Source organism: Triturus cristatus, chromosome 1_1, assembly GCF_964204655.1.
Source record: "Triturus cristatus chromosome 1_1, aTriCri1.1, whole genome shotgun sequence".
NCBI lineage: Eukaryota > Metazoa > Chordata > Amphibia > Caudata > Salamandridae > Triturus > Triturus cristatus.
In genome coordinates, this window is record NC_140579.1 from 1,121,091,264 (window position 1) to 1,121,104,359 (window position 13,096).

The 13,096-nt window shown below is 42.3% G+C and overlaps 1 protein-coding gene across 8 annotated transcripts in view; it reads right to left on the reverse strand.

Moving 5' to 3' along the window:
• Positions 1–2,924: 2,924 nt before the first annotated feature.
• Positions 2,925–13,096, reverse strand: part of MDM4 (MDM4 regulator of p53) — a 554,746-nt gene continuing 544,574 nt past the window's right edge. For all 8 annotated transcript variants that reach the window (XM_085651207.1, XM_085651206.1, XM_085651198.1 and 5 more), the window contains 2 exons: positions 10,550–10,627; positions 2,925–6,932 (listed from right to left, as the gene is read on the reverse strand). In XM_085651207.1, the coding sequence (XP_085507333.1) occupies positions 6,345–6,932; positions 10,550–10,627 (666 nt within the window). In that variant the 3' untranslated portion in view covers positions 2,925–6,344. The remainder of the gene's footprint in view (positions 6,933–10,549; positions 10,628–13,096) is intronic.

Below are 13,096 nucleotides of genomic sequence, written 5' to 3' on the forward strand. Positions count from 1 at the left end.
TTTATGAAAGTAAGAGGGGAACATGAATCTGCATAAACCTCTACTTTTTTCCCTTCTAGTTCTATATTACACTTCGGTAAATCAACCAAGTGTACTCCTTCAGCTCCTTTCACATCCACTTGTAAAACAAACTCACAATTACTCTCTTCATATGTACCAATTGCGTTTACATTTTTCTCAACAACATCCTTACACATGCGTACAAAATGCCCCTTACGATTACATTTTCTACACATAGCCGTCCTGGCCCAACACATGACATTATTTGCTAAATGACCTGTGCTTCCGCACCTAAAACATCTCACTTTGCTCTCTGGGTTAAATGTTTTCTTCTGTTATTCAATAGAATTCTCGTATTTTTTCTTACTATTAACAGCACAAACATATTTTAATTCCTCACTTATTTCATTTACATCCTTATCACTAGAAACAGACATTTCTTTTATGCATACCGCTGTGTGCTCTATACTTTTCGCAATTTCTATGGCTTTTTTCAAGTCTGGATTTCCAACTAACAACTTCTCTTGTATCTTTTTATTGTTTGTACATCGTACTAACTGATCCCTAATAAGTGAATCAGTCAACTCACTGAATTCGCACGTATTCGCTAAACCTCTCAATATAGCAATGTAATTACTCACACTTTCATTCTTTCCTTGGGTCCTACCATAAAATGTATGTCTCTCCAAAACCACATTTATTTCATCTGCGAATTGTAACTCTAACTTCCTAAGAGTCACGGCATAAACATCTCTTTCACCAATTTCCTCATCATCATCCTCAATGTCAGGGAGACTATCAAAAACTTTCCTTCCTTCTGCTCCCAAATTATGTAGTAAAATATGCTGTCTGCGTAGCGCTGAGAACCCATTTGCCCCAATGGCAATCAAATAGGTTTCAAACCCTTTTATCCAGTTCTTCCATGTCATGCTAGGTTCTCCTGCTTCAGATAAGAACGGAGGCGGCTGGCTCATACTCGCTGCTGCCATATTTACTTCTTCCAGTCTTTACTATTCCAATGTGCTTAACTGCTTACTGTCAACTCCTTTTGCGTTTCCAAAATGGGCTGATAAATCTATGGAGAGTATTTATTCAACCATAAATTTTCCTCATTTAAATATCCATATATCTTTCTAAATATTCCTCAATGAGATGGAGTGAGTCAAACTCAATTACTTTTCCTCCACAGCGCTCCTGCCACAATTGCGCAAAACTCCTTCTGTATCCTATGTCTCTCACAACCGAGGAACTGTAGTTCACTCAACCCCAACCTCCCTCCAAGATTAATTTCCCACTTTGAACACAGAGCGAACAAAAGCTTTACCCTGACCGTCCTTGCGTCAGACGAGATCTCTTCCCGAACAGAGAAAACGCTCCTCTCGCTGACACTGACAGCCGACCCGGATCGGATTAATATTACGAGGCTCCACCCCTGGGCTGTCCCGCGTCAAGCGTGATCTTCTCCCACAACAGTGGAGAGACTCCTCCCGCTATGACGCTGCAAACCCGGATGTGATTTCCCCCGTCCTCCTCGTTCCGATTCCTTTACACGCTGAATCTTCCGCTCCAACGATGGTAATGTTCAGCAGATTACGGGCCACACATGAAGGGAAGACCGACTCGTTGCCCTTCACGCAACAGACCTTCGTCGCCAGTGAAATAATACACGAAGAATCTTCAAGGTAACTGCAGTTTAATCCATTCAGTCAGTCTCCATTGCCCAGTATAACAGTTAGCCAGGCGCTCGCAATGGAATGTTCACAACATTCCAAGGGCAGCGGAAAGGAGGGGAAGGGAACAGGGGGAACGGATTGTACCATATGGAAAAGAGAATAATTACAACACAGTTTTAATCCAATGAAAGTGCAGAATGGACGGTGCTCAAAGTTCCCAAATGAATTAAGTTGAACTTGGATCAAGGGCACTCTGCTTCTCCAGTGCTGCTGTACTTACCTGCAGCATTGGACGCTGTGTCACACTCCATCTTGATTGTATAGTTTAATGCACCCTACTCTTTCGTTTCAGCAAATCACACTTGCTCAATCTGCAGAACAAATGGAAGTCAAAGGAAATCTGACAACTGTATTACGGAGCCAAAGCTGTGGCAAGTGTGGGGGTCAATCGGCTGTCCATCTGCTGGATACAATCTTTCCTCTCTAACAGAAGCCAATCAAACATGATCTTTCTCTTCAGGTCAAAATTTAAAGATCTAAATTATAGAGTGGCACAGGGCTCTTTACTGAGCCCAATGCTATTTGAGGTCTAAAGGGTCCCTTTTGCTAGAATTTTTCAGTCTTATTGCTTTATGGTGGTTCTGAATGCCGATGATCCACAGCTGGTGTTCCCCATTGATAAAACACCTGCCATTTCTCAGGAAGTCTTTAAGCTATGCCTCACTCAGGCCGCTCTTTAAGGAGATTTTTGGACATCCTGCCTGCCTCAGTGCGAAATACAGTGTGTCACAATGCTTTGGTTACCTCCAGATTGGATTATGCTAACAAACTATATCTTGGTCTTCCTCCATATTTGGTTAGGTGGCTTCAACTGATGCAAAATGCCATGGCCACGCTTATTTTGAAGATACCTTGTCATCAACATATACCACCACATCTTAGATGCCTATACTGGCTCCCAGTGAACAATAGAATTCAATTAAAAAGCTTAGACATTGCTTACTGGGCTTTTCATGGTATGGGTCGAATGTATCAGACTGATCATGCAAAACATTAATATACCATCAGATGGAGATCGTCAAATGCACAACTGTTAACAATTCCTAGGATCAAGCAGGTGAGGAAAGGTGAGCATTCGTTTGCCCTTCTGGCCGCAAAACTTTGGAACGATCTTCCTGCTACTTTACGTGACATTGACAATGAAATTTGCTTCAAAACACAACTCCCTCACCCAGAAAATACACAGAATACTTGTTAAGTTCTCAATCGTTTAGTCAAACTTCAGGTCAACACACCACACACGAAAACAATCCTTCAAGGCTTGTGTGTCACACAACAACCACATGTAAAATGAAATTAAACTTGTGAGAGCTTTTAGCAATGTAACAAACAACAAACAGCAGACTGGTTTAAGTAGTGCACGTATCCATTTGGTCCAAACAGAAGTTGGCAGTCAGGGAGAGAAGGGTGGTTAATCGGTTCTGCGGACACTTTTAGGCTGAGATAGAGCAGACATTAAACTGGAGGAACCATAAGAGAACGATTTTTTTCTGTAAGCTCAGCTGGGAGGGTTGTGGCACTTCAAGAGGGAGTCCTGGAGCACGAGGCACCTCTCTGTGTTTACAGGAAAAGTAACACTTACTAGCTGCCCATACCCAGTACCAAAGGTGTGCTGGCAGGGCCTTGCCAGCCGTAGCTGCCTTATCAACTAGGAACAGGACTGGCGTTCTACTGGGAACAGCTATAATAACAACACTGACGGGAAAAAGCCATAGTGTATAAACAATTCATGAACCAGCTAACTTTATAGGGCACGATACAGAGTCCTGAGGATGAGGAGTAGGACCTTCCAACTCCTGGGTAAAAACACAGACGTGTACACTTCATTTCACTGATTCAAATACTATTAATACTAAGGAAAGAACCATTACCACGACAGCAAAAGTTGGGCCTAAATCAGGATTCAATAGTCTATTTACTAGTAATTAAGGCAGGCCAACAGGCAGAAATCATTAAGATTCTAGTTTGCAAAAGGTGCATATATTGTAATGCACCCTACTCTTTTGCTACAACAAATCACACCTGCTCAGTCTGCAGAACAAATGCAATAAAGAAACAATTCAAGTAAAGCCAAGTGCTTTCAAAGTGGTGCAAATGAAAGCGTAGGAACTTTAGAAGTCAAAGCAAATCTGACTACTGTATTACGGAGCCAAAGCTGTGGCTGGTCCAGCCTTATCTACTAGCAGGGGCAAAAGAAAACACTGCCACACAATGGTAATACAGACACCTCATTAAAATGGAAGTCCAATATCTTCCAGAAAATAATGGTAGTGAGGGGGCAGAGGGATGGCAGCAGAACAACATGATTCCTGAGCAAAGCTCTAGCCACAGCAACACGATCCGGTGCAGCAAAACATCAAAAACGAATTTCACTTAGATCATCGTGCAAGTGTGCATATTCCCCTTTCGTATATGAATTGTGATTTACACCACAGTTATATACAAAAAAAAAGGTTATGAACCTAATTTCAGGGACAGGGTGCCTGCAAATCACTGCAAACTCCATATCACTTGTAGTTTGCAACTTCTACTTTTTATTATAAGACAAGGACAACTCTTTTCCAGCAACACTTTCAGGCTACCTCTCCCCCATAGGGACTTGTATGAGTCGGTCTGTACAGTAGGGGAAAGGCTAGAGACAATGTAGGGCCTACGTTGTTTTGGCAGCTGGAGAACAGATACTAGGTGGGCAGGCCATATTAGTTTATCCAATTGCGTACTTTTAACTGGTCTTAGTCCCGCTTCCTTCTCAATGAGTTTTCATCATACATGCTATTGTTGCACACATTGCAATACCTGGGGATGTGCTGGGGGAGGAGGGAGTCATGGTCATACAAACGATGAGGAACACTGATCATTATCAATTTAGCTTGCGTATACATAAAAGCACTTCCTACCAAGTGGGTTACTGCTCTGCGGCTGTATGTGTTTATGCTTCAGATGCAAGTATATCAAAAGTGCTGAGGAGATGCTCAATAAAGCTGTGCTGCGTTGAGCCATTTGGGAGAAAATAGTGTACAGTGAAAAAGCTGAGCTTAGTGCTGCTCCCCAAACCATCATCCAGAAGGCAAGAGAATCACTTCCGAAGGACAGATTACATTATAAACAACTCTGCTCAGCTACTTTGCATTATTCTGCATGAAAAAAGAAGGAGTTGTAATACTCAGAATTTCATCAGAAATAGGAGCTGAACAAACTGCAATCAATGTGCTTTGAAGACAATATGTTGCAGTGCTTTATGTCCGAAACATAGATTCGAACTTGCTATCCCATGTACCATCTTCCAACAAATTACTAAATAAAAAAACTCCAAACTTTCATGTATGGCATAAAATCCAACAAAGAGGGTGTTCTAGGTATTGGAGTCATTCACCACACATCCCAGGTGCTGAACGGAGAGCAGTACATGGAGGTGCATTATGGTGAGAAATCGCCTGCTTGGCTAGAGGCATACATTCTCAAGTACATGCAAGGTGCTCAGTTTACCTTCAGGTCCCCAGAAACAAGAGTGAGAGAAAAACTGACTTAGGGACCTTAAAGGTACATTTGGCATCTGTAAGGAGTAGACCAGGTGCCTCAAAGCACAACAATCCTTTACATCGCCTTTCTTTAACAAAACAGAACGTCACTTCTTGCATGCAATGTCACAGTCTGCCTTCTTTCCAACACATTCCTGAAGTCACGAGGAAAGCCACCATTGAGGCAGTTGTGAGCCAATGAACTGGTGCAGAAACGTCAAAAGCATACTTGATCATAACAAAAACATTACATATTCTGGTAAACCGGAACCACGTGATCAAAAAAGGATCCACATACTCATGTCTTGGTACTGAAGTTGCTCAAACATACAATGCTGTGATGACACATCATGGTGGCTGTACTTGCAACGGTTTGGCAGCGATAGCTGTTCTCATGGGTAAGGGGCACAGTGTCCCTGCAGAGAAATGGCACTGTAAATGGAGAAGAATAGAGCAAAGGTGAACAAGCCAACACAGCAAACGTCCATACACAAACAATGTGGAGGGTCCTAGATTATATAGAAATAAAGTAGCGTCCCATTCATTCACTGATGGGGGGTTTAATGGGTGGCCAATGCCAGATTTAAAGTCAATTGCTTACTTCCAGCATGCTTTTGATTTTGTGATGCATGCTATTATGCCCTCTAATAACATTTTCATGTTTTGCCCAAAAGGTTTGAGTACTGATAGTCATAATGTTACCTTCTCACAGACTTGCACAGTGTTTTCTGAGGTGGGCAGTGAGTGCAGGATCGGTTTTCTGAAACACTGAGCTATACCAGAGAAGACCGTGAAATGCAGACTAAGTATCAGGGCAAAAAAATGTGATCCACTCTACAGGACAGATAGCCAAACAAGTTGCAATGCTTGGGGATGCAGCTCTGCGGATCCAAACATTACACGACCGAAAGCGAGGCAGCACTCGTTTTGATAGATAACACTACAACTTGTAAACATGCTACAGGCTTTTGGAACAGGCCGCTCAAACTAACGGGATTGTTTAGGGACGAGGTACTGTGTGGCCCATTTCTGTTACACCTTCCTGCTCCTGGCAGTGACCCAAGACAGCTTCCATTTCTCTGCAGAGACACAGCTAAGCGATGAATGTTTTAACCACCATCTGGATTTGCTTCTTGCAAACTGGACAGGGCTGTCCACCCCGCTGCAATGTTTTGGCACAGAGAAAGCACGCAACTAGGTGGGCTGTCCTGCCATGTATAATGTTTCCATTGCGTGGCTTGCGGTGGCAGAGCTGGCAAGGTTCTAGAATCGACTTGGTGGACTCCAAGAGGGCCAATTCCTCCTCTTTCTGCTGTTCCTCAGACTTCTGGTTCAGAGACAGCATGTTCTTATGGCTCCTGGATGTGCCAAGAGATGCATAGGCAGGACGCGCCAAGTCCAGCGATTCAGACTCGACACAGACCAATCTGGGTCTATCCTGGAGAGGTTGCTGGTCTCTGGGCCTTACAACTGGAGCGGATATGGTCCTGCGGCAGTCTGGGATGTCAATCCCCTCATCGTTTTCTTTTTCTCCCAACTTGGCAGTGATGTCCGACGTGGACAGGGAATGTGCAAGTTTAGGGCAATCAAGATACCAGTTTTTGCGCAGGGCCCAGCAGCGGAAGCAGTATCGCTTGATTGGAGAGTTGAATTTCTTACACTTGGTACATTGCCAGCAGCCCTGAGCAGATTGAAGGAAAGAGAGTACGTTAAATGTGCTATCTCTCACACTGTCTGGAAAAAGTTTACAAACAGACTTAGGCTTACTATATGCAAAAGTAGTTTCATAATACATCATAAATGCTCCAAGTTTCAATGGTAGACCCCGATTCAAATAATTGAAACCAGCAAGGCATACACTACTCCTGTTTTATGTCCAACAGTATGGTATGGAACATTACATAAAAAGATAACTTCAAACATATGGATCTCAGTTACAAACCAGGAGTTAAAGAATTAGTGAAATTAAGTGAGTGAGTAAACGCTCTCCTGTGTTTATGGCCACACTTTAATGCCAGCAACTCTTTCTTTATATACTTTTGTAGTGATATATCACTATTGCTACTGAACGTATTGTGGAGGCAGACTGGAGTTTGGGGTGCTGTTCTTGCTACTGCAACAGAATAAGGAGTTAGGTAAATGATATGTTTCTACAAAAAGGGTTTCTGCAATGGCTTCAAAAGTGGTTAGAGTACGTAAAGGGCAGGGGCATGGAGAGGTAGAAATGAAGGTAGGTGGTTTTCCTACCATATACCCTGTTAAGTTTGTGGAGAATCAACTTCCAGAAAAAGGCTCAAATGCAATTTCTGCACTGAAATATCACAATTGTTTTGATGGGAAGGTGAATGGGGTGCTGAAGTAAAGATGAGCGGACGGAATTGTTGGGAGTTAAATGTATAGGGAAGTTGCGAAAGGTTGGGTTAAACAACTAAATGTATCTAATTTAGATGTGCAATGTAAGAAATCTTGGAAACAGCACTGCACACAGTCACCAGCTTAAATTCCTGGAACAAACTCGGCTTCATCCTCTAAATTTCGATGAGTCCACAACAAGCTATGAATTTTAAGAGACTCTACTGTCCCACCTATTAAAAGATTCGCTCCACTATTTCTTGTTTGAGCTCCCACTCAGGTGATGAGTTTGTCTTCTTAACATGTCCGTTTCAGGCTTTTGCACCCCTGACCGGTGTATTACCACAAGTGTAATGGTTCTCTGAATGGCCAATTTCCATATATCCTATGCTAGTTAGGACTGAACATATGATCTTGCCCTTTTCTGTTGGTGGAGGTAAAACATGGGGGTAGTACTGTCCGTCTGGATTTGTACTGTCCTTGCAACTTGTGTTTGAAAGTGTTTCAGGCCTACGTAGATTTGCTTGAGTTCTAGCACATTTATGTGTTTACTGATTCCTTGGGGCTTCATCTCTATAGGCTCCTGAAGTTCAGTTTACCCACGTGGGCTCCCCACTCCATGTTGAACAATGCATTAGAGTTAGCAATGGGCCACTAGATGGTTGCAGACCTTTCCATCGTCCTATTCACCATTTCAGCTCTTTGGCTCTCTTAGTTTGAAGGGTGCCCCATGATGGCTGGTGTGTTAGCTCTCTTCCATGCACTAGTCAGAATGATGGAGTGAGCAGTACCATTGTTCATGATGTAGGCCAGATTGTAGGTAGAATATCTGTATTGTTTTACCTCCCTGGAAGTGACATCCTCCCCCCCCCCCCCCCCCCCCACTTGGCAGCAGCAAGTTGTCTAAATGTTTCCCATCCTTGGTTGAGCACACTAGGCAGCATAGGAAGGAACTTACTGTAGGGTGGTCTTTCTTTCCAGGTTTTGGGAACAATCAGCTGGAATTCTACTCTTATTGAAATTTGCTCTTTGCCAGCGCTGTTTTGTTGAAGGACCTTAAAAATCTGCTTTTTTAGCACTGACCTATAAGCATGTATCTCTACCTTTGGACTGTAGCTTCTCTCAGCGCTAAGAGACTCCAACTATAGTGATAGAGCGCTTTACTTCCAAATAAATAACCTGAATTCATCTTTAGTGAAGGCAGTAGTGTCTCCAGCAGGATGTTTATCTTCTAACTGGACTCCATACATGCCTGCTGCTCTTTTCACCAAGTCATTGTGTACTACTATGCCGTTGGGAGATAAAGGCTTCAAAGGGTATATGTTGATCCCCTTCCTCAGGTGAACTTGTGTAAAGGTCTTTCCATGCCTCTTCGGTTGTTTGCAGCTGCTGGAATTGATCCTGCTCAAACATGACCTTTTCCTATGCTTCCCTGTATTAGAAAATAATCTTCCACCGATTCCTCTTGAGGTTCAGATGTTAACAGAGGTGGCAGTTTGGTTTGTTCCTCTTCATAGTCTCCTTCTTACTGCTTATAAGAGCCTCCATTGATCCCCTTTGACAGTCAGGCCAGTTCTGTGGGTTTACCACCAACAGTGTCTTTCGACTTTGACCTGTGGGGTTTGCGGAGTTTTGACTTGCCCTCAACCGCTGGTGGCTCTGTTCCACTTTGCCTCTAGGAAGTGTTACAGTGTGCTTCTTAGTGTCTGTCTTTTGACAACAACCTCTTTGGAATCTTCTCACTCTACCTCAATGACTTCACTGGTTTGGGGATCTTCCTCCTGTTGACGCTTTCTTTCTTCCTTCCTTTTGGACTATCTCATGGCTAGGGAGCACAAGGCCCTTGTGTGAACCATGCTTCTGTGTCTGTGACATGACTTAGTGACCCCACCTTTGGTTTCTTCCTTGGTCTTCAAGGTATTGGCTGGGACACTGTGCACACGTCACACCCATCTGTGCTGTGAACCTTCGTTAAACGGAGGTTGCAGACTTCACAGCTATCCTTCTAGGCAAACTTGTGGTAGCATGGATTCATACCAGTTTCTTATTCTGCAACCCACGTGGCTGAGGTCTTTTTCAGGAAGAAACGTTCCACTTTCAGTGTTAAGTGGATTCGCATTTTCCCTCAACGTTGGATGACAGCTGTGTTACTTTTTCCGTTAAACAGTGGTCTTTTGGTGTTTCTTAAAGAAAGGTGCTTCCTCTTCTTCCACTCTGGAGTGCTCAACAGTACTTCCAGACCTAATTGTGGAAAAAATAATTTGAATATGGCGTCCACCCTGAGGGGCTTCGGGGGCATACATCTGACATCATCCAAGGAGGAACATGGCACTAAATGGTCAATGACGCCTACCAACAAACGAGAACTGCAAAATACAATTTCGAATTCAGACACAAGATGGAGGAATAGTACAATGCAAGTGAATCCAGAAATGCTTATCTGTTGTTCTTGTACAAATGAAAGGCACACTAGAAATTTAAAAAAACAACAACTTGTGAGTGTGAACAATCGACCAACAATACTGTGAAGTATTTGGTTTGACACAAAGATTCCCGATTTACCAGATAATAAATGCAACTTCACAATTAAAATGTAGAATTGGAAAATCAATACATATTAGCAAAAATGCATAATGGTCAAAAGTTTAAATAAAGAAAAACAGAAGCTACAGAATGGAAAAATTCTCACAAACGTGTTCCTATTTGCAAATCAGGACTGTTATAGATACAGTAGAGAACGTGATGAAGGACTGCCAGTGCGCACAACTCAATTACATGGTCATAGCTTGACCCTTGATACATATTAGGCTTTACATATCTTCTGAGAAAGAAAAATATAGATGCACGAGAGGGCAGCACATATACGCCAGCTATATACAACACGAGACCAGTTGGGTTCAGGCACACAGTAGAAGAAAGTCACCCATTTCCATCTTCACCACTCACCTCCGAGGTAACCTCTGTGTCATCACTCAGGCGCTGTGAGTCTTCTAGGTCCTCCACTTCCAAGCTTATATCAAGCAACTGTGGAGATAAACAAAGATTAGGTGCTCATTTATGTGTGTGAATTAGAAACTCTTTACCCAGCACAAACAGCCACCATATGCACCCCGTAGATCTTAACCTGAGGCTGCTTATCTTTCCACACAGAAAGCACAGACTGCTATAAGACTAAGCAACAAGAAAGGGCACTATGCATCAAAGAAACTTGAAGACGAAGGAAAAGACTCCTATAAGGCAGACGTAAAAACACTGAGCAAAAATGCTCCTAACTTTAGGACTGCAAGACATACAGCAGATATGGAACACCAAATCCAGAGTAGTAACGCATAGCCTTCAACCACCTTAAGGAACCAAATACCCATAAACCTGTCAGTTGCAGCTTATTAGAACAAGTGAGATGGACAGAAAACCTGCCTTATTGAAAAGGCCAGGAATCAAAACTGAAAGTCACCCATGTTTTTCACTGCAAATGATTTCATAAAAGCTCTGCAGATGGTACTTGTGCAACAAATATAGGTAAAAATAAATTAAAAGGTCAAAATGCAATTACAGCTTAAACACACAGATCCTTGAACAGCATTACCAAAACAAAAGTGATGCTGCATGGCAGAGTTTAACCACAACGGAGCTTGGAAATCCTTACAAAAGGAAACTTTGGTTACAAAGTACCACAAATGGATTTATTTTTGCTAATATGAACCATGGACTAAGCAGAAAACTACAGGCCTATATCCATGCATCCTGGTCTGGGCAAGATATTAGAGAAGTACTTTAACTACCAACTATCAGCCTTCCTGGAGGGGAATGATCCATCATCCATCGCAAACTGGGTTTGGTTCTGGCCACAGTACCGAGACTGCTCTCTTGGCAGCCGCGGAGGATCTTAAAATTACCTTGGACCAAGGTGGTTCAGCAGTTATTTTATTAGACTTCAATGCCGCATTCAAAACAGTATCTAATGCAGTTTTGTTGCAGAGATTACGGAGTTCAAGGGTAACCAACTTGGCTTTGAAGTGGGTATCATTTTTTGGAAGATCAGAGCTTCCAGGTGCACGACAAACCTTTTTAGTCAGCCTCTTCCTCTCAAGTGTGGGGTGCTGCAGGGCTCCTCGTTGGGCCACATGCTGTTCAATGTGTATGTTTGTCCACTTGGGGAGATTGCTCAATCTTTTGGTCTCTCACTTGTTTCGTACACGGACGATACCCAGATTGTCATTTCTTTAGCCACTGAAAAGCACTCAAAATCTTATGAACTGAAACCTTGACTTTGAGGTAGCAAAATAGATGGCTTCATTCGGTTTGAATGGGAAAAAACAGAAGTTATGGTGGCTGGTAATTATCTAAATTGGTTGTCCCTAATCTGTTGGCCAGAGTCCCTAGGTACCCAGCCTCAGTCTAAAGCTATGGTAAAAACAAATCTGGGCATGTGGTTGGATAACTAGCTCTCTTTTGAACATGGGTACGGAAATTAGCAGCCATCTGCTTCGGCATTTTCAAAACACTTAAAAAGATTTTAGAAATCCTACTAAATTCCACTCAGGGGACCTTTGGCCACGCTTTAGTGGGCTCTAATATAGACTAGAACGCACTTAATATGAGAGGCACATATTATGTATTAAATTGATTGCAGACAGAACAAAATGCAGCTGTGGGTCTTTTTAAGATAATTAGACACCAAATCTGTTTCGGGATACCTGCCACCCTTCACTGGTTACCCATTAAAAAAGATGACTACATTTAAGGCTCTTTGCATTGCCTATCAAGCTTACTATAAAAGGGCCCTATTCTTTTAAAGCAACTGATACGATCCTACAAGCCAACAAGAACCTGGAGATTCTCCACTTCTCTTCTAGCTGCAACTCCTATAGTGTAGAAAACCAGGAGTGGAGGGAATTCTTTTCCCTTCCTGATTCCTAAACTATGGAACTCTCTGCCTATTAAACTACGGATGACTGGAGATTAACTCAGTTTCAGAAAGCATCCTGAGAATCGCCTATTTGCATAACTTGGTTGAGTTTTCTGCGCTTGAACTATTTCAGCACCAGAAGGTCCAATTCGGGTGACTATGCGCTTTGCAAGTCCCATAGAATAGAATAGATAAATTACTCACTTATAATGCTAGTTTATTATCAAGTGATCCTTCTTTAAAGTGTTTAAATTACTCACTACCCGGGTATGAGGTATTAAAAAAAAAAAGAATTAAAAAAAACTCTTTCTAACCGAATAAAAAAAAAAAACAAATGGAAACGACGTGGCTTTATAGCAAGTAAAAACAAGGCCTGAAAATAATCTTAATCATACCTATTAAAAAGAATAAGATAAAAGAACTGTAAAAGTAGCCTATAAGGAAGCCAATAATAAGAAGGAAACAAACTGCTTTGCTCAATAGACCACCAGCAAGTTCCGTGTCTTCATATGGTTGTGCAAACATTGTAGACCAGTTCATTTTGAAGGCCTAGCTTGGAAAGCCATGAGCTCTAATGCCACTAT